At 53.1% G+C, this 26,217-nt stretch overlaps 1 protein-coding gene and 1 pseudogene across 1 annotated transcript; one reads left to right on the top strand and one right to left on the bottom strand.

Moving 5' to 3' along the window:
- Positions 1–6,745: 6,745 nt before the first annotated feature.
- On the bottom strand, positions 6,746–26,112 carry P3H1 (prolyl 3-hydroxylase 1). Its single transcript, XM_022575447.3, has 15 exons — positions 25,590–26,112; positions 20,542–20,694; positions 19,003–19,192; positions 18,658–18,789; positions 17,667–17,806; positions 13,042–13,131; positions 12,684–12,736; positions 12,382–12,503; positions 10,573–10,700; positions 10,311–10,406; positions 9,727–9,877; positions 8,481–8,598; positions 8,023–8,098; positions 7,634–7,774; positions 6,746–7,219 (listed from the first exon to the last, which is right to left on the bottom strand). Exons 1-15 carry the CDS (start codon positions 26,052–26,054, stop codon positions 7,064–7,066), a joined length of 2,211 nt encoding a protein of 736 aa, XP_022431155.1. The 5' UTR covers positions 26,055–26,112; the 3' UTR covers positions 6,746–7,063.
- LOC111175443 (mitochondrial intermembrane space import and assembly protein 40 pseudogene) lies at positions 21,452–22,324 on the top strand (annotated as a pseudogene).
- Positions 26,113–26,217: the final 105 nt, after the last annotated feature.

Genomic DNA, 26,217 nt, shown 5'->3' with positions numbered 1-26,217 from the left:
TGACAGCCCTGCAGTGGCAGCAGCAAAGGCAGTGGCTTCAGGCTCCAGAATGCTGGGGGAGGCCTGAGCTGGAAAGGCCAGGGGCCCGCCCACAGCCGCCACCTAAGCCAGGGCAAGGTCCCCAGCAAAGCTCCTGCCCAGCCCCCGGGGGGTGGGGGGTGGGGCGTGGCCAAGGTGGTGCCCCTCCCCAGGGATGGAGAAGGGAGGGGCTGGGAGGAGTGACCCCCGGCTGGCTCTCAGGGCCTTTCCCCTAGGGAAACCCCTTTAGGGGCCTGATAAGAGTGCCCTAAAATTCTCCTAATTCCTATCCCAAACACCAGCACTGAGATGATGGACTTTGCCCTTGCACTGCTGATGTGACCCTTGGGGTTTTCTGTCCTCTGACCGCAGGACAGAAAGAAAATGGAATTCCAGTTTGCAGGAGGTAAGACTAGGGTTAGACACTGGGGAGAACTTTTTGGAGCGGGTTCTGAGGTCAGCTATGGAGAGACTGGGTTGGGGAGGGTGTTGGGGAGTGGGGGTCCTTGGTACCTGGGGCCCATGTGTATCAGAAACAGCAGAGGCCAGACTCAGCGTGGGATCTGTTTGAGATCTGAGGGGGGCAGAAGAAGGACCCCATGAAGGCTGGGACAGGGCTGGCCACCAGCCAGCAAGGAGCCTGGCAGGGAGGTGGGAGACAGCACCAACCTTCTGGGATCAGCCTGAAGGAAGGCAGACTGTTCAGCCCCTTTAATCCCCTTGCTGGCTGGCTTAGCAGCTCCTGCTGGGGCCTGAGGCACAGGCCCCTGAGCCCCCAGCTCCAGAACAGCCTGGGGGGGGGGGCAGCGGCCTCTGCACATTCCCGGGGTTCAGGCTGCCCCCTCCGAGCGCCCCACCTCCCCTCCTCTCTCCCGTCCCAGCTCAGCCCCCTGCAGCAGGGGAATGTTTAACTCTCCTCGACCTCATTAGCAATCCCCTCACGTTCAGTTCGGCTCGCCAGGCGTGGGTACAGGGGAATGTCACAACCTCGCTCCCGCCAGCCCCCCGGCGCCCCCTCCAACCCCAGCAGCCCACGCGCCCTTTGCCGGACTGCACTGGGGGAAGGCAGGGTCCCGCCGCAGACCCTGGCCTCCTTGCACCCCCGACCCAGACCCCCTCCGCAGGGACAGCCCCGCCCGCTCCCTCCCTCGCATTCTTCACGTGGCTATGCAAACGAGAGGGTGCCCGGCGCTGCAGACAATGCTGCCCTGTGCGCCCGCCCGCGCGTGGGCCCTGGTATGGCCCGCGGCCCCGCGGCGGCCAGCGGGGGGAGGGGCCTGCCCTCGAGGGGGTTCCCGACACTGCGCCCCTTCCCTTCCCACCCTCCTCACCCCGGCCCTCCGTGCTGGGAAGGCCGAGCCACGTGGATCTGTGCACACGCAGACCTGCTTCCTGGGGCGGCCTGCGCGTCCCCCAAAGCTAGCGGGGCCTGGATCCGTGGTACAGAAGCCAGTCCCGAATTCCGATTCCTCTACCACGGACGGTGAGAGACTGTGCGATGGGGATGAGCAGAGCACACAGCCGGAGCCCAGAGTGGAGACTCTCCGGGGCCGCAGGGAGCTCCATTTCTACGCGTTTAACCGTCTAATCCTCAAGGCAGCCCCCTCACGATGGGCGTCCCTCCACGGATAAGGAGCCGAGGCTGAGAGAGGTGACCTACCCCAAGCTAGGAAGCCAGGGGCTGGGGGGCTTTCCTATCAGATCTGTCCACCCCACACCCCGCCTTTCTCAGGAACGCTGGGAGGGGCGAGGCTGAACTGGCTGTGGAGCCTTGTCCCACCTCTAAAGGGCATGTCGGCTTCGCGGAATCACAAGGGAGCTGCCCAATGTCTGAGAGAGTGTGAGGTGCGCGCATGGGGCCGGCGCGCAGCACAGTGATTCCCGGAGGCCGGGTGTCCCTCTCCCAGCCTTCTGCAGGGCTCTCTCTGTAAGGAGGATACAGGGGTCATTCCGGTCCTGAGGAGCACCTGAGTCAGGTGTCTGAGCCTCGGGATCTTCAAGGCCACAGCAGAAACAGAGTGTCAGAGCCACACAGCCCTGGAGACCGGAGACTGCAAGCCCCTCCGTTGACAAATGAAGAGCTGAGAGCCAAAGAGGGGAAGCTAGCCTCTTAGGGTCACACAGCTGCCCCCAGGGCCTGCTCACTCCTCCACCCAGGGCACCCCCAGAGCCCTCCCCCACACCGAGGACCCGAGCCACTTTATGACCCAGAATGAGGCTCACATCTCCCTCGGAAGTGCTTCCTTTTAAAAAAAAAAAATTTTTTTTATTGGAGTGTAGTTGATTTACAATGTTGTGTTAGTTTCAGGTGTACAGCAAAGTGAATCTGTGATACAGAAGCTCTTCTGTTTATCCCTTGTGTTATTTGAGGTCTTGAGTCCATTCTACCAAAACATCCCCTCCTACCCTGATGGCCTTCCCTCACCAATGTTCCAAAGCCCTTTGGAATTCAGATCCCGCACCTGGAGTAGAGTTCCCTAACCCTGTGTAGCTTCTCCATCAGGACTCCTACCACCCCAGTGCCCCCCTGCAGTCCAGCGACTCCCAGGCATGCGGGGAGAGCAGGAAGGCTCAGGACCCACCCCAGCCTCCGTTAAGAGCTAACTAGAAACCGCCCTGGGGTGTCACGCTTCACTGTTTAAAAGGCGCTTTCAATTACATTACGAGAAGCTTGGGGTTCTAGCTTTACGTCTGCCACCGAAAAGCTGTGTGATGCTAGGCAAGTCCCTTAGCTTCTCTGGCCCTGGTTCCCAAACTGACAAATAGGGATAATAGCATTCATCTGTCTGGGTCATGAGGGAGTTCACAAGAATCGAGATGGGCGAGAAGTGCTTTTGGAAAACATAATGTGCCTGAAGGAATGTGGCTAATGAAAGCTCCGTTCCAAAAAGACTGCCTCCTGGCCCGTCTCCCCCTTGGTCCCTCACCCTGGGTGCGGGCGACTGCTGGTGGCTGACGACCCGCTGCCCCTTCCTGCCTGGCAGTGCCCGGCAGGGAGGGTGCTTTGTAGATAGATGTGTGCTGACCACCGACTGATGGGTACGAGGATGAACTGTTTCTGCCTCCCTCCCAGTGAAACCCTGGAGCGCCCTCCCTGGTCCTTGCCCACTGCCAGTCAGGGGTCCGACTCGGTTGGTTGCCGTCCAGCACATTCTCTGCAGCCACCACCTGAAACGTTGGAGGCTCAGGAGGTGGTGCTGGTCAAACTCCCCCCAACTCTGAGTCTGACTTTCCTGTGGAATCCCAGGCTCGGAATGGAGAGGACTTGTCCAGGTGGCACAGCTAGAAAGCAGTGCAGCCAGCAGTGTGGCCACCCAGTGCCCTGCCTACCCCGGCAGGGTCAGGTGCTCTGATCTGGGACCTGTAATGCTCTTTGCATATTTCCTTTCACAGCACTTGGTGCGCTGTTCGTTTGCCTCCTTCTTGAGGACTGAAAGCATCTCTCAGCCCTACCACTGGTCCCATTTTTGTGTCCCACGCCTAACCCAGGGTGAGGGCATCTCTGCAGCACATGTGGCTGTCTGGTAGTGCCTTCTTCTCTTCCCCAAACAACCCTGAGCACTGGCTCTGTTTGGCACCCCTGCTGAGAGCTCTGCCAGCTGCCTGGGGTGCCAGAGATGGACGTCTTCCATGTCCACATCTCCCCCGAGTCTGCTGAGTTGCCTCCCGTCCCCTCTAATGCTCCCATGGCTGCTCTCCCTTCACCTCAAGCAGACTTCCCCAGGGCTGACCTGCTCATGCCTGTGTTTTACAAACGGGCCAAGCAATCACAGCATCTCAGCCCGGACCCCGCCATCACCTCTGGCTGCTGGGAGGACTCACCCACCATAATTATATTCACTTATCCCAGTTCTGTTGCCCTTGAAAATGTTTGGCCTTTCATGAGCTAAACTGAGATAGTCTGCTGTCTCTCTGTGTTTAGCATACTTTGAAACTGTGAAGGTCACCTGCCTTGATGTGGAAACTTCTGGAAGACCAGACTCAGGCTGATGGAGCTTTCTGTAATGTTGAGTATCTCCTGTGTGCTAAGCATTGTGCCAGGCTCTCTCTGAGTATTCCCTCATTGATACTCTCAGCCATCCTGGGAGGAAAGGACTGTAATCTCATGTTACTGGTGAGGAAACACACTCAGAGGTCACACAACGGGAAGTGGTGGAAGTGAGTCTGGCCCAGCTCAGCACGTGGGTGAAGCTCGTGCTCTTTCTATTAACGTGGTCCTCTCTTCATACGGTGAGTGGGTCATCCAAACAGGACACGGGATCACCAACGACTAAAGGAATCGTGACTGTCCCTATGGGATCATTCCCATGAGCATACTGACTCCCAGCTTAAAAAAACAACCGTTCCTTCACTTCACATCTCCCTCCAGCTCATCCTGCCCCCCACGGAGAGCCAAACTCCTGAGAAGAGTTGTCTATACCCACCAGCACCACTCATTCTCCTCCCCTTCTCACTTGAACTCACTCCAGTCTTTCGTCGACCGGAACATCTCTTGCCAAAGTTCTCCCTGATCTCCGTGTCACCAAATCCAAAAGATGGTTCTCAGTTCCTATCTTGCTCAACCTCTCAGCAGCCTTAGACACCGCTGCTCATCCCCTCCTTCCTGAAACCGTCTCATCGGCTTCCAGGACTAGGCCTCTTGGTTCCCCTGCTCACGGCTGGTCCTCGTGTCCTCTGTTGGACCCCACTGCCTCCAGAGCCCCAGTTGCCTGCAGCCCGGCCCAGTCTTCTGACTCTTCCTCTGTCTACACTGACCTTAGTCTCCTGGCTTTGAACGCCCCCCAAGTGCTGATGGGAACCCCCAAAGTCCTGGCTCCTACCTCCACCTCTCCCTGAACTCAGAAACCTTTTGTCTCACAGGCTCCTCGAACTTGAGCATAACACATGCAAAACCAGACTCCTGCTTTCCACGCCCCATAACCATCTTACCTGCAGTCTGCCCCGTCACGGGAAAGGGCGACTCCACTTCCCCAACTGCTTAGGCTGAATCCTTCCCTTTTTTAATTTTATTTTTATTTTTGGCCGTGCCCCTTGGCATGCAGGATCTTAGTTCCCCAAGAACGGATCGAACCTGTGCCCCCTGCAGTGGAAGCGTGGAGTCCCAACCACTGGACCGCTGGGGAATTTCCTAGGCCGAATTCTTCTTTTTTTTTTTTTTTTTTTTTGCGGTACGCGGGCCTCTCACTGCCGTGGCCTCTCCCGGCGCGGAGCACAGGCTCTGGACGCGCAGGTCTAGTGGCCACGGCTCACGGGCCCAGCCGCTCCGCGGCATGTGGGACCCTCCCGGACCGGGGCACGAATCCGCGTCCCCTGAATCGGCAGGCGGACTCCCAACCACTGCGGCACCAGGGAAGCCCGGCCTAATCCTTCTTGTTGCTCCTCCCCATACCATCCAACTGATCAGCAACTCCTGTCAGCTCTACTTTAATGAGATCCAGAACCTGACCTTTTCGCTGGCAACACCTGATCCACAACACCTCTATCTCCCCCGGGGTCTTTGCAGCAGCCTCCGTTCTGCTCTCCTTGTCTCAGTTCTTGCCCTTGTAGCCCATTCTCCACATACATTCTTCACTGAGGCCTTTCAAATGTAAGTCAGATGCTCTCACTGCCCTGCTCAAAACCCTCCAAGGGCTCCTGTCCCACTGGGTCAAAGCCCAGGTGCTCTCAGTGGCCGACCAGGCCCCAGGGACCCTGACCTCACTGGCTGCTCTGTGTCAGCACATCGGCCTCCTTGCTGTTGCCTTCTCCTCAGGGCCTGACCTGCCTTCTTTTCTACCTCAAAGGATTACACACACACATTTATGTGTTTGTTACCTGTCTCCCTTACTAAAATAGAAGCTCTATGAGGGCTGGGACTTGTTTGGTTTGACACCATATTCCCAGCACCAGCACTTAGCTGGTGCTCAATAAATAAACACTGGTTGGTTGAATAAATGGGCTCTCAGGGTGCAGGTTCCCAACTCATGGCCCCACTGCATCTCAAGCCCAGGAGGGAGATGGGCTTGTGGCCCGAGGAGCTGAATCTCCAGGTCTGCTCTTACTCCGTCTCCGAGAGGTGTGTGTTGTCCTGCACATGGAAGCCCTGAGGTATGAGGCCCCTGAGGCCAGACATCAGAGCAGGATGCATGTGGCCGACACGGGGGCAACATGCCAGAGCACTGCTGACCGCTGCTAGCTGCCAGAGAAGGATTAGTAATAATCCCTGCCATCTACCCAGAGCGTTCCAGTTTACAAAATGCTGTCACGTCGGCGTCGCACGTGGGCCCCACAACTGCCCAGAGGTGGGCAGAGCAGCGATTATGGTCCCCATTATACATATGACAACCCTGAGGTCCCTGAGGTTAAGGGTCTGGCCTGAGACTGCACAGGAAGTGGTCAAGCCAGGTACAGAGCTAGGCCTCTTCACACCATGCCTGCCACTGCATCCTGCCCAGGGCAATTTTTTTTTTTTTTTTTTTTTTGCGGTACGCGGGGCCTCTCACTGTTGTGGCCTCTCCCGTTGCGGAGCACAGGCTCCGGACGCGCAGGCTCAGCGGCCATGGCTCACGGGCCTAGCCGCTCCGCGGCATGTGGGATCTTCCCGGACCGGGGCACGAACCCACGTCCCCTGCATCGGCAGGCAGACTCTCAACCACTGCGCCACCAGGGAAGCCCCTCCAGAGCAATTTTTATCAAGTGAGACCTCTGGGGCCAATGGGCATATTTCCACTCTGAACAAACCACCGAGTAAAAAACCACGAATCATTTATTCTTTGGTGGTCTACACAGGCACTTAAATACTGTATTGCTGTCACGTGGCTGCCTGTGCAGGCCCCCGGAGTGGCTCTGGGCCTGCGTCCTGAGCCCTTGGTCAGGCCCAGGGGGAGAGGGCCGTCCTGCTACATCCACTCCAAAAGCGGTAGCAACATGTGGATGGCTATGAGCAGAGTCCCCTCAGCTGGGGGGCAGACCTAAGTTCCCCACCGCTCCTCACCCGAGGCTGGCCAGTCCAGGGTGCAGGACAGAGTTCCTCACGTGGGTCTGATCACCGTCCACGTGTGAGCTGTCAGAGCTCATCCTTGTGCCCTGACTCACTGCTGGAGACAGACCCCTGTACGGGCTTGGGGGGCCCCTCCTGGGCTTCTTGGGGCTGTTCATGGGGGAGGTCCGTCTCTTCTGGGCTAAAGAGCATCTTCACCAGGTCATCCGCCTGCACCCTGTCCTGCAAGGACAAACCCCTGGCTGTTCAGAGAGGCCTCTGGACCAGGCACTCACCATCTCTCAGGTGCTACTTCCTGGAGAACAAGAAGGCTCTCCTCCAGTGGCCTCCGAGCTCATCCTAATCCCGGCAGGTCCTACTCCTTGGGCAGAGGCAGCAGAGGTGGTACCCAGCGAGGGACCAAGAACCAGGCTCACTCCCCATATTGTCCCCACTGTCCCCCACCTGGAGCCCCATTCCCAAGGCAAGAAGAAGGGCCGGGGACCACGGCGGCACAGTGCCGAAGCGAGGAGTCTCTCTGGACTCCCAAGCCCAGTGCTGCTCTCACGTCTAAGCATCGGCACTGGGACTGGGGAGGGTGGAAGCAGAACACGGGCCCTGCCAGGGACAGGCCACAGCAGCGCCAGCTGCTCTCACCCGCTCGCTGTGTCGCGCGTCCAAAGTGAACCACAGGGCGATGGCACAGCGCTGCCCTCTGGTGACAGCCTTCACTCCATGTGGGTTTTCTGTGCCCGAGGAGAATCCCACGGCCCTTCCGCACTGGGGCTGCACCTCTGCCTAAAGGGGACGAAGAGGGGGGTACACAGGACAGAGACCATAACCTGCCTTCAGAAGGGACATGGGGTCATTCAGGTCCAGGAGGGGATGGCTCCTCTGCCTGGCTTCCCAAAGACCAGAGCTAAAGAGAACAGGCGACTAGGCAGAGGCCCCCTGGTTTGGGGAGGGGAGTGCTGGCCACCAGGAAGGCCCCCTGCACCTTGAGGTTCTGTCTCCCCTCCCAGGGATGGGGACAAGGGTGCACTCACCGTCACGGTCTTGGCATCTAGTTCAGTGAAAAACAAGTTTCCTCCGTCGAAGTCTGCGTTCAGGTAAAGAATGGCACTGGGAAAGGCAGAGAGCACCTCGACACCGACTTCCTCTTCCCGCCCCTCAGACACCCACGGCTCCAGCGCCTTTATCTCCAAATGCTCCCAACCAGCAGCAGGAGGGGGGGGCCTTCTCTGAAGCCTCACGGACACGACTCCTGACCTTCCCGCCTCCCTACCCTCGCCCCTGAGAATCCACCATGCCCTTCTCTGGGGTGCTTCTGTACCAAGTCTACCTTTCCCTGTCCTACTCTCACACTGCTCTGTAATGATTCCCGTGTTATCTGACTCCCAATCCAGAGGATCCTGGACGCTGGGAGGAGCTGGTCCCAAACACGCATGTGTTGGGGGAGGGGGCAGGGCACAGGGCCCTGGGGGCCTCAGAGCAGAGCTGGCACCTGTAGTCCCGGAAGGTGTAGGCGGGGGGCTCCTTGATGCACACGAGGGCCTCCGCGTTCAGGATGCAGTTGTCCACGTGGACGGGGTGGCTACCGTCCTTCCTCTCGGCCTGTGCCTCTGTGGCCACGGAGACACACGTTAGTACTGGGGCACCTCAGGGGACACTGCAGCTCTCCTGCTGGCATGCGAGGGCAGGGGGGTCACTGCCGACCAGCTTCCCTTCCTCTGGTTGGATCCACGCTCTCCAAGTCTTTAGACACAGAGCAGCAGGCCTAACCTTAAACCCTTAGCCTCGGTGAGTAAAAGCAAGGCCTCACCCAGCCCTTCACCGCCTGCCGACTCTTCCTGGCTTCCTGGCTTCCCGCTGCCCAGGCCCCTGGGCCCCCACCTGGAGGACGGGACACACACAGTTGCGAGTCTGGCACATTCCTTGGGTGTGCCCAGATTTTGATAGAATTCCAAACTTTCTGAGGGAGAGTAAAGCCCTCTAATCTCTGCTGCCCATCAGGGTCATATCGGCACCAGGGGCCGCTGAAGGCTCTGGCATGACAGACCCGGCTGTGGGTCACGTGTGGTTCCTGGACACTGGCCGTGCCTCACCCCTCCTAGGGAATGCAAAAGGGAACGTGACAGAGGGAGAGTGAACGATGCACAACCTCCAGCCTGCCCTAACTTGTAAAATAAGTAGTTCTCTCAGAAATTTGGTATTTAACAATTAGTGACAGAGAACTTGCGACGCACATCATGATTCACCTAAGGACACCTGTATGCCCAGTACCAGCGTTGAGAACCACTGACTTACAGGATGCAAAATACTCTTGAATGCAGCGCTCCGTAATTTGGCTTCTGAGGACCTCACCAGTCTTACGTGGCTGCCCCCCGTCCCCCCTTGACCTTACGCTCCAGAAGTGGCCACTTTCTTAGTCCCCCAGCTGCCGGCTGCTCGATGCCTCCACTCCTCTGCTCATGCTGCTGCCTCCGGCTCCAACGTCCTCCCGCTGCCCCGTCTACTCCACAACTCCTATTCGTCCTGCGCAGCTCTCATCACCTCCTCTGGGAAGCCCTCCCGACTCCCCGGGGAGACTGACTCGAACTTCCTCTGCTGCACTCATCGCAGTGGTTTACGTTGGTTCCCCAGCAGGATGAAAGGGACCATATCCTGCTCTTCTCCGCATCTCCGCATCCAGCTGGTGCCTGGGTGGGCAGTGTGTGCTGCACGGGGGCTGCGGGCTGAGGGAGGCCCACCTTCGATCGCGGTGCGGCACACCAGGTGGGAGTAGGAGAAGTAGAGGGGGCTGTCCAGGTGGAAGTAGGACGCCATGACGCGCCGCACCTTCTCCGTCACGTTGTAGTACAGGTGAGCGCTCTGCAGAGGAACCTTCCCTTCCTGTCCCAGCTGCCGGGAAGGCCAGTGGTCAGCTACGCTACCCGCTCCTCTGCGGGCCAACAGAGACCACAGGGGCGCCAGGCCCCGCTCCTCGTGCCCGCCAAGGACCAGTCCCTCTGCTTCCCACACACGACTCTCTGCCATCGCCCCTCCCCTCGCCTTCACATTTCTCTTTATGAGTAACCTGCTCAGAGGTACAGCGGTTCTTCAGAAAGCGCTCTCAAGCTTGGGGTATCAGTCTTGCTTGCTTGCCTCATTATTACACTAATAGCCATGGTTCAGAAGTCAAGCTCACCCAGCATGGTTTATCCTGCCTCCGTGGCAGCTGGAACGCTGACAGGCGGACACTTTGACCTCTCCTACCACCATCTCCAACTCCTCCCCAGAGCCTGCGCGTCCCCCTCCCGCTTCTCCACACTCTAGAACAGAGTACTGACCCTACCTTGAGGGCCTTGAAGACAGTGACGCCATAGAACTTTTCGCTGGGAGTGTGGGGGGAGGTCTGACCCCGGTAGCCATCTCCTAAAGTTGCTGCTGCCTACGAGGCCCCAAAAACAGGTGGAGTTAGCCAGGCAGCTGAGGGCCCAAGAAGAGGTGGTCGACTGCCCGCAGCAAGGGGCAGGCAATCGTTCAGCACCTTAGAGGCACCTAGTCGGGGGAGGCTGGGCCCTTAGGGAGATGGCATGGTCACCGCGTTCCCTCACATTGGTCAGTCTCTGCAGCTCCCGGCACTCATCCTCAGAGATTACACCATCCATCACCACCCGCTGGGAACCGTTCAAGACTTTGGAGGTCATGGTGAGTCTGATACCGTCATAAAGCAGGGGGCCACCTGCAAAGCAATAACACCAGCTAAATCCAGCAGCAGTTCTGTCCAGACACTCTCCATCAGATATTGCCTTGCTGTAAGGAAGAGAAATTCCAGTTGTTTCCCGTTCACCAGAGAAACCTCCCGTTTGGTCGCTTCCAAAGGTAGGGTGGTCCAGAGGATGGAACTTAGAGCTGAAGGGCAGGAGATCCAAGTCCTGGTCCACAGCTGTAGACTCCTGGGCTTTCACGCATTGTTGAGGAAACATCATAAAGACATTCCTAAAACATGAGTTCAGGACCAGAAAGAACTGGGTTTGACTCCTGGATCCTCCACTTACTAGCTATGTGACCTTGGCAAGTTACTTAACCTCCCTGAGCCTTATCTCATCTGTAAAACAGCATCTACCTCGTAAGTTTGATGTAAAGAACAGTAATACAACTTAAAAGTTTAGCACGATACTTGGCACCTAGTAAATGCTTAAAAGTTTAGCTACCATCATATCATCGTCTATTTAAAATGAGGATCTTACAATCTGCCCAACCCACTTCCCAGGCGATTATGAGAATCAAGAGAAATAACAGGGTGAAAGCTCTCTGAAAACAAAGGAATGCTGGACAAATTCTTTAACATGCTAATCTCATTAAATTAAGCACTTGTTAATTGAAGCAAGTGTAGAGTAAAGGCCAGCCTTTCTCTCTTCTATTTCTCCTGGTGTCTCCCTGTGCTGGGGACATAGCAGAGACCCAATTCCACTCCATCTGTTATTTACTGAGGCCTCAGCGTGTGCCAAGCACTGTGCTAGAAAAGGCAAGGGATTAACACCTGAAGACAGCACCTGTTCCAACAATTACACAAATGACCAACACAAGGCAGACCTTGTGAAAGTACAAAGGGCCTTGGAAGTTCAACAGAAATGGGGGTGGGGATCCCAACTGGCCTGGAGTTTAAGAAAGGCTCTGTAGGGTGGATCTGAGACGCCTCACGGGGAGAGATGATGGGAAGTGTATAGGAGGAGGCATAGGCCTGAACAAAGACTTGTGAGCAGAGAGAGGCCCAAGGACAAAGAGAAGGTATAAATGGGGAATGGTAGAACAAACGGTTACAGGGGCAGGCAGGGAGGACGGCATCAGAGTCCCTGTGTTTGGAAGACTACTCTAGCCCCCAGGTGGGAAGGGGCAAGGACAGATTGGAGGAGGAAAGATGAGTGCAGAGAGGAGGGGCTGGGGGCCTGATGCACGCCTGAGGCCATGGGACAAGAAAAGGGTTGGGGAGAGAGAAAGAGAGCAGAGTCCTAATTGGCAGGACCCCCCCAGAGGACTGGAGGGGATGGGCAAGGGGGGACCAGAGGAGACCTGAAGATTTTGAGGCTTGGTAACAGGACAAATGATGGCAGCTGGGAGAAAACAGTTTGGGGGTAAGGAGAGAGGACAAGTTTTCTCCTATAAATACTTACTGAAGCAAACTAAACTAGTGTCACTGTGACTCAGGAGTCTTGCTTCTTAACCAAAGGCCAATTCTCAGTGCTCTTTGCAGGTGGAAGTCCCGTGGGTGAGGGAAGAAGGGCCACGGCGGGGGTGAGCCCTGACCCGTGCCAGCTCGCATCCTGAGGCTGCTCTCTAAGGGGAGCTGCCCAGCTAACATGGGGACCACCAGCCTTGCTGCCTCCATGACAGCCGAGGTGGCCCCACGCTCGTCCTCTCACCTTCCTGGGTCAGCCTGTTCACGTCCAGCGACTCCTTGGTCTTCTCTTCCACGAGGGTCTCAATCTCCTTCATAAGGTTTCCGATCTCCTGGGAGATGCGGGCGGCTGTTTCCCGTTCTGACCTGTGAGCACAGCCAGTCTGAGGGCTGTATTCCAGGGCCAGCCCAGGCTCCCACCCCAGCTTCCCAGACTGGACCTGCCCACCCCTTGCCAGGAGTTCACATCTGCCTCTGCCTGGGCTCAGGAAGCCTCAAGTGCTTCATCACACCGATCCAATCATGCAGTTTCTTCAAGGCCCTCACTTCTGTTTCTCTTGCAGTCTCTTGGGAATCACCTCTTCTGGAGTCCATGAATCCTAAAAGCAGAGTAGGAAAAAATGAACAGTGTCGGGTGACCTGCTGAATCTTCCAGGTCTCGATGCACATACTAGGGCCTACAGGGAATCCACCTTCTCACTGGCCTCCTTTCAGGAGATAAAGTGAGAGGTCTCTGGAACTGAGTCACCTGTACCTGGCTGCCCAGAATTCCCAGTCTCTCATCCACGCAGATCTCCTGTTTGGCTCAACCCCGCAACGGCCCTCTCCCCAGAGGCACACGGTGTATAGCTCAGCCCATCCCTTGCATCCCCGCCCCACTCCGGCTCCCTGCACCCTGGCTCACCGGGTCAACAAAGGGAATTCCAAAAACGTCATAAGCGAAGAAGAGCAGTTCTTTCTCCAGCAGGCTTCGCTGGTGGTACTCCTGGGCACTCTGAGGAAACGCAGTGGGAGGGACGCCCTGGTACTCAGCCCTGCCGCTGACTCTAGCCCGCACTCCCCACCCCTACGTGCCACACTGTTGCCCCCCGTGCGACCCAAGGCTTCCTCTCCCACTATCACTAGTGTGTCCGTCCCCCCGTTTGCGACAAAAGTCTCACGTCTGTGCTCAAGGGTTCCTCTTGCCTGACACAAGCAGCCCCTCTGAGGGTGGCATAGCCAGGCTTCCCTTATAGGGAAACAGCCCCCTTTCCTTCCCCTGCCGTTAATCTCTGAGGCAGAAAACCTGAAGATTCTCAGGAAATACTCTTTAAGGAAGGAAAATTACTCCTTCTTGACTTCCACAGGAGTTCAACACACAGGGGAAGAAAAACCTAGGTGTTAAGTTGACTCCTGCGTTATTCATTTAATCTTTACAGCCACCTTGGAGGTTGATGAGATTATCCTCATTTTACAGACAAAGGCACTGAGGTACAGAGGGGATATGCAACTTGCTTGAGGTGACACTATAGGAGATGGTAGAGCAGGGACCTACATCCAAGCCTGGGTCTCTCCAATCCTAAAGCCCACGTGCTTTTTCCTATGCCATCTGCCTCCCCTCAGACTTGGAGTGGACGGTATCCCTCCCGGGAGTTGGGCCAGTGCAGAAGCAGCTGGGTCCAGCATCCGGCCATTCCCACACGTGCTCAGTGGTAGGGCTTACCCAGGGCAGGGAAACTAAGTACCTTCTGGGGTCACATCTTTCCCTAGGTGCCCTGCTAGTCTCCCAGCAGCAGAAGAAGGAAGGAAAAGAAAAAGAAGACATCATCAGTTGAAATAAAAGATGAGGGCAATAAGGAAGGCTGTAAAGGCGTCAATGAGGCCTACATCACCTCTTGTATTTACCCAAGAGGAAGACGGAAATTTTCTCCTAAGGAGTTTAAACAACTGGCCTCCCTCACCTAGTACTGGACACCAAGCTAGGTATGTGTCATCTCCTTTAACCCTCTCCAACTGCTCTATGAGCCTGCCAGGGAGCAAGTCCCACTTCTACCATTTACTCATTCAACACTGATGTACTGAGTATCAGCTATGTGTCAGAACTGTGCTGGCACTGGAATAAAGCAGGGAAACAGAGATTCCGGTCACCATGGGCAGCCACAGGCTGCTACGCAAGTTAACTCATTTCCTGGAGCCTAAATGTCCTCATCTCGAAAATGGCAAGAATAGCGGCCACCTCACGGGGTGCCTGTGATGAGTAAATGCGATGATGGGTATAAATCACCTAGCTCAGTGCTTGGCCTGGGACAGGGCTCAACAGATGTTAGTTACCTTCTTTCCAGAAGGGCAGTTCTAGTTAGAAATGGTAGACTGACCACTTATTTTCCCTTTCTGCCCCAGACTCACTAATATGACTATAAAGGGTCAGGGGGAGGGATCTTAACCAAGCAAAGAGACTAGGAGACGCGCCATCTCAAATCCAGACGGTCACCATCTAGCGGCCCAAGAGGACAACGACAAGGTAACCAGTCTCCATATGGGAGGGGGTGGCAAGAGGAGGGTTATTAGAGACTCTCAGGATTGCGGATCCAAGAAGGAAGAGCCTTGGTTTTCTTTTTTTTTTTTTGCGGTACGCGGGCCTCTCACTGTTGTGTCCTCTCCCGTTGCGAAGCACAGGCTCCGGATGCGCAGGCTCAGCGGCCATGGCTCATGGGCCCAGCCGCTCCACGGCATGTGGGACCTTCCCCAGACCGGGGCACGAACCCGTGTCCCCTGCATCGGCAGGCGGACTCTCAACCACTGTGCCACCAGGGAAGCCCGAGCCTTGGTTTTTAACTTCAGGGTAGGTTGATGACCCCACCTCACTGGGTTGTTATGAGAATGAAACGAAAGAAAAGCTATGAAAAATTTTTGTAAACTATAAAATGCCACGCACATTTGAAGGGTGCTTATTTTCCACTGTAAGCGCCACACAACCAGAATGGGAGCTCTGTTACTGCCGCATCATCCACCTGCTTCTCCCAGTGAACAGAGGAAAAATGAGCCACCCTGGGCTGGAGTGCGGGCAGGGCAGGAGGCTGTGAGGGCGGAATCCTGCCACCTGTGTGCCCCGCAGCCAGCGCCGTGCACGTGTCTCCCAGGCTGGGAATGTGGTGCCTAATTAGACACTGAGAGGAGGGAGGCATGAACCCGCTGGCCCACCGCCAGTTCCACCTCTCCCCTCCTCCAGCCCCCCACCTCACTCAGGCCTCGGTGGCTCTCTCTGCACCATGACGGCCTCCGGCACCTCCCATTCTGAGCCCTGCCCCATCACATCACATCAGGCTGCTTAAAACCCTTTGACGGCTCACCACTGCCTGCCTCACACAGTAGGGTCCAAGGTCCTGGAGAGGCACTCAAGACCCCTCAAAAATCTGACCCTCCTGGGCCTCATTGCCTGCAACTCCCCAGCACCATCTTCCGTTCACATGGGACTGTTGTCCAGGTGGTTTGCATATGCTGTTCTCCATCTAAAAGGCCCTTCTCTGACTCGTTCACCTACTGAAGGCTTTTAAAACCAATTGTCAACACCACTGCCTCTTGTGAAGCCTTCCCGGACCCGCCAGTTGCTTACTTTTCCTCCGTGCTCCCACTCTAGCTCGCGGACCCCTCTACTATGATATTCACCACAGCATTTTACAAATCTTGGATTGTACACCTTTCCAAGGTGGTTTTAGATGGCATTCAAAAAGACATGAAAGTAGTACAAATGTAGCTAAAAGAAACCCCCGGAGTATCGATAGACATAAATAGAAATGTTCAGTCCTCCCCCACCTAGCCCCTGACCCACAGGCCCATGCCTGGGGGTGGGGGGGTTAATCCTGATGAACAGTTTCTTACCAATCTGTGCAGAAAGTTAAAAAAACTTCAAAATATATATGTACTACCAAAAAATGTAAATAGAATACCACTACAGTTCTATGTCTTCTTTTTCTTTACCTAAAATTACATCATGGAGACAATTTCATATTGGTGTGTAGGAATCCACTCAAGCAACATAATGGTTATCTTGTACGTCACTGAATGAACGTGCCAATTTTATTTAACCAGTTCCCCAAATTGATAGCATTGAGCTTGTTTCCAGTTTTTTGCTTTTAGCGGCGGACTTCTGATGCACATCTGTGCACGTTTACCTTTGCACGCTTGTGTAGTACAGCCAAGGGTGAATCCCCGGCAGTCAGATCTCTGGGTACATGAACAGTACAGTTTGCAGCCCTACCAACAGCCCAGGGGTGTGCCTGCTTTCTCACCCCCTACATGTGTCCAACAGACTTGTTGCATACACAACTGAGGGGCCTCTAGAGTAACTGTAGCTATCTAACTTTTTTTTTTTCTTTGACAAAAGGAAAAACTGATCCAAAGTTACAGCTATTTTTACAGACTGTAAGATTGGGTTTTGGAGAGGCCAGCAGGACACAAGTGATTGAGGGCCACAGTGACAAGCCACCCCATCTCAGGAGGTGGCTGAAGTTAGAGGTAAGAAAACCCGCCACCTGCTACTTATGTACCATCAGCAAGACCCCTGTGATGCTACCTGTCCACACAACACTTTGTACAGAACCTGTCGGCTCACTATCTCATTTGACCCTCACACTTGTCCTGTGTTGAAGACAGAGCAAGAACCATAATCCTATTTTACAGAAGGAGAAAATGAGACTCAGAAGGGCAGTGCAGCATGACTAAGATTCCACATGATGTGTCAAAAATCACATGGCTAGTAAGTAGAGGAGCCAGGACTTGAGTCCAGATTAGTGACTTCAAATCCACCTCATTGTTCTGGGCTCAAGAAGGAGAGGATCTAGGGCCTGTGCAAGGCATATGTACAAATATCGAGGTTCGCAGTATTGAACTTCATTAAGTTAAAAACAGAGAGCTTTTCATGTTTTTAATACAAAAATGATACCCATTCACTGCAGGGAATTTAGAAAATATAAAGAAGCAAAACACAAAAATCACCCGTAATTCCAGAAATAGCCATTGTGAAGTGAACAGCACAAAGTACAGTCCCCCTGGCAGTGCAGGCGTGGGCCTGCTTCCACTTCAGTGTCTTTCGTTTTAGTCTTTCTATTACATAGATTTTTTTCCTTGTTTGGGAGTGAGATGGGTATAATGCTGAAACAGGGGGAGACAGAGCAATGGCAGAAAGAAGCGGGGGCGGGGAAGAAAACTGAGGCAGAAAAGAGGTGAGTGAAAAAAAAATTTAGCATGAAGTAGAAAATGATATATCTTGGCCAAGTCAAGTCTCAAAGTGGAGGTGCTGAGAAAGGGAAAGAATATGGCTGCTTTGCAGTTGTGCTTTTCCCGCCGACTCGGAGCACAGACTTCGGGGCCCAGATTGTGCTAATTAAGGTACTGGCTTATTCCCCGCTTTCTGTGCACTCACACCCACCCAGGCAACCTGCCCCCACCCCTCACTGCCCAAGCAGCCCCGGCTCCTCCTCCTCTACCCCACTCTCTGCTTTCTGGTCTGGGTTCAGCTGGCAGCCACCCAAAGTAATGCAAGTCTCTCACCTCACGGGGGCCGATGGATCTGGCTTGCTCTTCTCCAAGCATGGCTGTGTAGTAGGCCAGATTCTGGCTCATCACCTCATCATTGGGGAAGAAGAGGAGATAGGTCTTGGCACATTCAATGGCCTGTGTGTAATTCCCAACTGCAAAGGGGAAAAAATGGCTGAGAAGAAAGCATCGAATCCTGGGTACCGTGAACCGCCTAGTGTTCAGTCTCAGCACAGCTCGAGGCAATGGTGACATGGCAAGGTGGCACCAGCTACATAACACGACTGCCTGATTTGGCGGGAGAAGTTGCAGAATAAATGATAGAATATACGATTGATTTTTAAGGTGCTCAGTGTCTGCAAGTAATTCAAACATTGGCCCTAATATTCCCAATCAGTAGACCAATTTCAGGAATATTCCCCTGTCTTCCTACCTTTTCTTCCCTATGGATTTTCAGAAGAGAAGGGAAGATTACAATAGCAGATTGTCTCTTTGGCAGAGCTCTTGTTCACATGTGTTGGTCTCCTCAACCATAAAGGTGTATATTCTTGAATATGCTGCGAGGCTTAGCACACAGTGGGGACTCAGTGAAGACCCGCCGACTTGCTGCTTTTCTGGATACCGACAGCCCCCTCACCCCACCCCACCCCACAGCATCAGTGCTACGTGAGGGAGAAGGGCGGGGAAGTGCCCTGTGAGCTGGTTTAAATGGAAGCACACCCTTGCCTTTACTATAACTTAACTCAGGTGCAAAATGAGATTATAAATGTTATAGAGGGGACCAGAGGGTGAGGCCCTAGAGTCTCCCTCCCCCAGCTTCTCAGGCTGCTGGTACTGCTTCTTGGAAGGTGGCTTGTAACAAGGTATTCAGGGATCACCTGGCATGGTGCCTGCCAGAGCCCAAGAGAGAAACCAAACAGCCTGAAGAAGCACAGTGGCCATAATGCCTGCCTTCCTTGCTTTTGGCTCAGTGAAAAGCAGCTGAGAAAGAGAAGGGAGGCCTTACTGTTGTAGTAGGCAAACTGCAGATAATCATAATGCGATGGGAGGAAGTCTTCAAAGGGCTTCTCTCGACCCGGGTGGGAAGCAAGCTCCGTGACACAGTTCTGCTTACAGCTGAGGACCTGGACGTAATGGTCTGAAAGGAATCGAGGAGGGGGAAGAACCATAAGGTCAATTTCCAGGATTCAAATGCTGCTTAAGATGAACAAATTCAAGCGGAAGCAGTTTTCAGTCAGATTCCCGGATTTGAGAGATTCAGGAACGAGGCTGAAGACGCTGTGTCTGCAGAGTCACGTTGTTGCCCTCAGAGCCCAGAGGCCTGGCCGAGGGCTGGGTTTGGGGCCCACACCTGTGATGGCCTGGAAGAGGTCGGCGTTGTATTCCAGGTAGTTGTATCCGTCGTAGTCATAGGGCCCTTCACAGAGGGCACGGCACTCCTCGTCTGCCGCGAAGTACTCCCGCAGCGCCGTCTCCAGGTGGGGCACGGCTTCCTGCAGCTGCTCCTCGGAGTAGAGGCGCACTCCCAGCCGAAACTCATGCTACTGGGAGGAAGGGGTACTCAGACGCAGGGCAGACTGCGGACAGCCCTCCCTCCTTGCCCACGGCCACCTCCACGGGCATCCCCGTAGCCCTCTCAGGTTACGGATGGAAAGGGTGGCTGCTACACAAAGAAAGCCTGCTGGAAATGGTCTTTACTTAGTCAGTCTTTACACCTGACTTTCTTTTGAAATTTGAAAACATTTAACTCAATCTACTTGAAAGATATATGGGAGTTCACTGTCATTTTCTTGCACTTTTCTTGTGGGGCTGCAAGTTTTCAAAATAAAAATTTAATAAAAGAAATTCTAACTCTTAGCTATCAGAATGTGGTCTGAGGTGATGAGAGCAATCTTTCAGCAGCAAGGACGGATTTGGGCTGCTGCAGCTGTTTGCAGGCTTTGCTTCTGCTCTCTGTGGGACATGGCTCCCTTCTTGCGGACAATAACCATTTTCATTTGTCACAGAATCACTAAAAAAGAAAAAAAAAGAAAAAAATCCCAACTGTGTAGAGTTGTATAATGTACTAGATGTACACAGTTTACTTTTAAAAGTCATTTTGATGTTGTTTCTAATATGCCTATTTCTAAACTACAACATATGCCCTTTATGAAAATGCTATATCGGGACTTCCCTGGTGGTCCAGTGGCTAAGGCTCTGTGCTCCCAATGCAGGGGGCCCAGGTTCAATCCCTGGTCAGGGAACTAGATCCCACCCGTGGCAACTAAAGATCCCGTGTGCTGCAACGAAGATTCCCCGCAGGCCACAACTAAGACCCGGCGCAGCCAAATAAATAAATATTTAAAAAAAAATTCTATGTCATCATAGACAATACCTCTTATGGGACACAGACTTTTCCTGCTAAATAAATAGAATAAGAACGTTGAGGAATACTGTACCACTCACTGTAGTGAAAAGCAAAAACCTACGTGACCAAAAAAATTTGACAAGTAAATGAATACGATGTGTGCATAAGATGGATTGTCATGCACCCACTAAAAATCGTGTTTTCAAAGAAAATTTGAAGACATGAGAAAAGACGCGTCAGCATCATATGTTGGTTCAAAAGGGATGATGAAAAATACATACACAATATGACGCCAAATTAGGTTTAAAAATTAGAAATACTGAAGACTTAAAAGATAGGCCAAAATATCAACTACTGGTTTTCTGAAGGTGGCACTATTACAGATGATTACTTTCTGTTTTTTACGTATTTGCATTTTTCTAATGTTGTACAATGAACATACATTACCTCTGTAATCAGAAAGCAACCCTAGTGAATGTCACTATAATAAAAAGAAAGAGCGAGAGAAAGGGATAGCGTTTTCTGTTTGTGTTTTGTTTTCACCATGTGGGGTTTGGCCTCAAGATCCTTGAAGTCGGCTTCCTTCACCCCAGACATGGTTTGGTAATAGTCCAGGTTCTGACGCATCTCCATGTGCTCAGGATTGCCCACGAAGAAGGTATGAGCTGCTGCTACGGCTTTCTCCAACTTGTTTATCTAAGGGTGAAGAACAAGACCATGGTTGCCACATCCAAACCTTGATGGTTTGTGTCCAAATGTGCAGTTCACAGTAAACAGGAAATCCCCGCCTTCCTGAGCCTTCCACTCAGTGTGCCTCAGCCCCTGCCAAGCCCAGAAAACACACCTATTGCAGGAACTACATACCAGAGATTAGAAGCACGGGGCCCTGGGCAGGTTTTCAGCTATTTCCCAAATCAGCATTAGAGATTCCTCAAATTACAGGAGGCAATGCTTCAGAAGTGTAAACATTCTATTCTAAAACAAAGGTGGTATTGTAGGGGGAATGCTATGGAAGACTGACTGCCTAAATAATAGACTCTTGAGCTTTGGATGAGGCGACTAAGCTGAAGCAAGTCTAAGGAGTCAAGGATTAAGGGGTAGGGGAGAAACAGCAGTTAACAATTAGACCATGCCAAAGAAGTTGCCTAGGGGGGAAAAATATATATATATATATATAAAATGTATATATATATATATTTTTTTTCCTCTGCGTACGTGTTTTTGACACATTCAGGGAAAAGATGGGTGGCTGAAAAGTCTTAAGATCCTATACAAAATCTAGACATGGCATCTTCTGACTTTTCAAAGCCCAGGGCTCATGAGGTTAAAATAAGTGGCTATACAGAAATCTGAGGGGGGAGAATGTGCTACAGGTCACAATCATGCCCATAGCAATGGACTCCAGCATATCAAAATTATACAGCTTCATATGTAGAATCCAAAATAAATCACTAGGTGGGTCCGCGCGGGTCTCCAAGCCGCCTGCCTGGCAGCGGAGAGGTCACGGCGTGAGGCCGCCGCCAAGCGCCGCGAGGTCGGAGTGCTGGGCTGCACTGTGGCCTACTGCCGGCAGGAAGGGAAGGATCGAATCATATTTGTGACCAAAGAAGACCATGAAACTCCAAGCAACGCGGGGCTGGTGGCCGACGACCCCAACGATCCGTAAGAGGAGCACTGACGGATCCTGCCCAATGGAGACCTCAGCTGTAACTGCCCGTGCCTTGGGGGCATGGCCAACGGCCCGTGTGGGGAACAGTTCAAGGCGGCCTTTTTCTGCTTTCAATGTAGCACAGAGGATGTCAAGGGGTCGGACTGTGTAGACCAGTTCCAGGCCATGCAGGAGTGCATGCAGAAGTACCCGGACCTCTATCCCCAGGAAGAGGACGAGGAGGAGAAGCCAGCAGATCGATTAGAGGAATCGGCTGCTTCTGAGGTCGCCGCGACCAAAGAACAGAAGGGGTCTAGCTAATGAAGGCCTGGGGCACTGGGCTCCAGCCTCCTTCAGAGTGTATGAACCTCTCCAAGGAAGTGTCTCTCCCTCTGTTGTTCTGTGCGTGTAATGTACAAAATAACGTATTGTGCTGATCAGGGGTCTTGGCCCCTTGACATATACACTGAAAAATGGGTTGTATGTATGTGTATCTCACATGAACCTAACAGTGAATGTAGCTGCCATTTCTGAATTCTCTTCTCAGATTGTCCTGAATGTTGCCACTTTGAAATAACGTGCTGAATAATCTCAGCAATCAAAAATCATTATCTGAGAGTGTCTCTTGTGAGCGAGCTGATTTATTCTGATTCATTGTATCCCTTTTAGTAGATTTTATACCCAGTTGGAAAGTGAAATAGAAACAAAACATCTTCCTTTAAAAATGCTGGAGCGGGGCTTCCCTGGTGGTGCAGTGGTTGAGAGCCTGCCTGCCAATGCAGGACACACGGGTTCGTGCCCCGGTCCGGGAAGATCCCACATGCCGCAGAGCGGCTGGGCCCGTGAGCCATGGCCGCTGAGCCTGTGCATCTGGAGCCTGTGCTCCGCAACGGGAGAGGCCACAACAGTGAGAGGCCCGCGTACTGCAAAAAAAAAAATAATAATACTGGAGCAGGGCCATTCCTTGTAGAAGAGGCAGGATGATCAGCCCTTGAGTATTTGACGAAGCGCTATGCTTCATTTCTGATATATTTTGGTTTCCAGTTTGCATTGAGCTCCAGGTTTTCTACGTTTGGAAAACAGAGTTTTGGACCCTCTGAGTGACTCCCTTTGTAAGTGAAGAGAAAGGCTGCTTTTTTCTGTTCTTGTTATTCCAAAAGCCCTGGTTTGGGGTCTGTGTTCACACTGGCTCTGTCTCAGCCTGTTCAGATGCAATGTTCTTGAGAGGTGGGGACCTAATCATTTCCAAAGTAGCACCCGAGAGAGGAAACGGTATCAATTAAATGGAAAACATGATTTTTACCTGAAAAAAAAAAATCACTGATGATCTAATGATTAATTACATGGGTTCTGGTGTCAGACTGGTGACAAAAGTAGGTTTAATTATTCACTTGTTGGGGCTTTAGGCAAGTTAAAGTTTACTCTCTAAACTCAGTTCTCTAATCGGTTATCTGAAGATAGTACTCACTACCTCACAGGATTGCTGGGAAAGTTAAATGAGAGGATATATATCCAGCTTCTAACACATGGTTCTGGGCACATATTAAGTGCTTAATAAATGTTAGCTCGGGCTTCCCTGGTGGCGCAGTGGTTGAGAATCTGCCTGCCAATGCAGGGGACACGGGTTTGAGCCCTGGTCTGGGAAGATCCCACATGCCGTGGAGCAACTAGGCCCGGGAGCCACAACTACTGAGCCTGCACGTCTGGAGCCTGTGCTCCGCAACAAGAGAGGCCGCGATAGTGAGAGGCCCGCGCACCGCGATGAAGAGTGGCCCCCGCTCGCCGCAACTAGAGAAAGCCCTCGCACAGAAACAAAGACCCAACACAGCCAAAAAAATAAATAAATAGCGTTCCCTTTAAAAAAATAAAATAAAATAAATGTTAGCTCAATAAATGTAAATCCTAGCACATTAGTAATATGCTAAGAAAAATATTTTTTCTTTTCTGATCATCAGTACTAGTAAATGCACACTAAACAAGAAGTCAGCCCTGGCTGTGACCCCCAAATAGCTAGATGACCCACGGTCAACAGTCGCCATCTCTGTACCTCAGTTGCCTTAATTATAAAATTAGAAATTCTCTCAAGTCTGTCCCTTTTATGGATTGATTCTCTCTCCCATATCTTTCAGCACTGCTCTTGCCTTTCTCTGTTCTCCATCTCCACACCCCTCACCCCACCCCCAGCCCTTCTTTACCCTCTAAGCACGAAGCACCTCATTTCTTTCTCTTATGTGGACAACTGAAGTCATCTCCTAATGGTTCACCCTGCCACCACTTTCTCCTTCTCCCAAGGCCTACGTCACATGGCTTCCAGAATTAGCATTCTACAGCCCAGTTCTGACGATGGCTCCTTGAAGCCTGCAGAATTCTCTTCCCAGTCTGGCCCCACTCTATCGTGAATGGCCATCCTTCCTCTCCTCTAACAATATTTGAGATCAGCTTCAAATGTCACCTCTTCTTTCAAGTCTAACTTCTCTGACACAAAGCTAGATTCCTCCTCCTTTGCGTTCCCACAGCTGGATGTACACACCCTTTCAGTAGCCCTTACTACTAAAGTGACTCTTAACAGCAAAGCAAGGTAACACAAAAAAATATAAAGTCAAGCATTTTAATTACCTGTACAAGAACTGGGATGTAGTAAGTATTCAATAAATGTCAAAGAATTTTAAAAAGTGCTGTTAAGTGACATGACCAAAGACATAGCCCAATCATTTTGGTTTCAAGTCCAGCACTCTTCTGGGAAACTAGGAGGAATGGACCAGAACTGTGTAAGCATGATGCTTGTGGAAAGGTGGAAATTCGAGGTCCCCAAGATTTTCTAAATCTCTCTTTAGGTTGAATTGAAGGTCTGTTAAACTATGGATATAATAGATACCCGGCACAGCTCCTTCTTCCTTTTATTTTTTTTTAAAAATTAATTAATTAATTAATTAATTTTTGGCTGCGTTGGGTCTTCATTGCTGCGCACGGGCTTTCTCTAGTTGCAGCTAGCGGGGGCTACTGCTCGTTGCAGTGCGCAGGCTTCTCATTGCAGTGGCTTCTCTTGTTGCGGAGCACGGGCTCTAGGCGCGCGGGCTTCGGTAGTTGTGGCATGCAGGCTCAGTAGTTGTGGTGCACGGGCTTAGTTGCTCCGCGGCATGTGGGATCTTCCCAGACCAGGGAACGAACCCATGTCCCCTGCATTGGCAGGCAGATTCTTAACCACTGCACCACCAGGGAAGTCCCTCCTTCTTCCTTTTTTCCCCAACAAAATGGGCTAATAACAGCGCTTACTTTACAGGATATTGCCAGGATCTGGGCAAATGAATTAATAAACGCAAAGTACTTAATAGTGCCTGAAAGTATGTGTTGGCTCTCATTATCATCATAAATCAGAAGCACTCCAAATCTATGTATACACTTGGACTTAAGGCACTCTGGAATTCCTAAAAGTACTCATTTTCTTTGGAAACCTGACCGACCAGCCAGAGGGTCCCTTACAGGGAGGGGCCAGACAGCCTCTACTGGCGACGTGGCAACCTCATGTCCTGAAAGAAAGCTGTTGCACTCGGGCAGCAGGAAAAGCATCACTGAAGAGCGAACCGGAAGGAAGATACTGTAGAAAGGTCTTAGCTTCTCACTCGGTAACTTACAACAAAATTAGGATCAGAGACCCAAGCTGTCGCTGTAGTTCCCTCTAAGAGGCCTCTCGGGGAACACAAGACCAAGTTTTGCTTGGTCTGTGCCTTAACCCCGTCTGGATCTTTGGAGTCACCATCTGCCTATGCGAACCGGCGAGGCTGGTCTCCCGGCAGGGTCTCTGCTCTCCCTGGATCCGGGAAGAGCTCCCTGGCCAAGACGCCACTTTCCCTCTCCGCGAGCACTTCCCTGGCCCCCTAAGTTCCCCCGGGCCAACCACACCCAGAAGGACCCCGGCCGCCCCGGGGCCCAGGCAGATCTGCACCTTGAAGTAGGCGACCTGTAGGTAGTTGTATGGGCTCCGCTTGCTGAACTCCAATTCCAGCTCCTCGCTGAGCGAGTGGGTGGCCGACGGCCCGAGGCAGCGGCGCAGGCAAGCGGCGCGGCGCAGCAAGCCCCCGAAGAAGCGTAGGTCGTGCAGGGCGGCGGCGCCCGAGGCCTGCGCCAGGCTGGGAGGCGAGTCCGGGTCCAGCTCCCATGGGAGGTCGGCGGCACACCGGGTGCGGCAGCGCAGGCGAAGGGCGCGCAGGGCGGCCCGCGAACGCAACGCTCGCTCCATGCTCAGAACCACCCCGGCCCAGTCACCGCGAGCATAGGCCGCGGTCCCCTCCGCGAAGAGCAGATCAGGCGCCGTCATGTCCCATTCCGCCTCGGACTCCGCCTCGGCCCGGCAGGCAGCGGTGGCGACAGCCAGCAATGTGGTCAGCAGCCTCAACGAGCGCGCCGCCATGGCCGCTCAGACCTAACGGGACCGCTGGTCACCGGCCAGGGAGGCCAGGGAAGCCCGAGTCCCACCCCCGGGAATCCCCGCCCCGGAGTGAAGCCCCGCCCCGAGTGAAGCCCCGCCTCCCAAACCCGGCAGCGCACGCCCAGGAGGCTGCACCGCCTCTTTG

Source organism: Delphinapterus leucas, chromosome 1, assembly GCF_059928025.1.
Source record: "Delphinapterus leucas isolate spDelLeu-1000000601 "Yukka" chromosome 1, BTC_Dleu_Yukka2, whole genome shotgun sequence".
In the NCBI taxonomy this organism is placed as follows: domain Eukaryota; kingdom Metazoa; phylum Chordata; class Mammalia; order Artiodactyla; family Monodontidae; genus Delphinapterus; species Delphinapterus leucas.
Note: the sequence above shows the minus strand (reverse complement) of the source record. Positions and strands in the feature narration are given on the sequence as shown.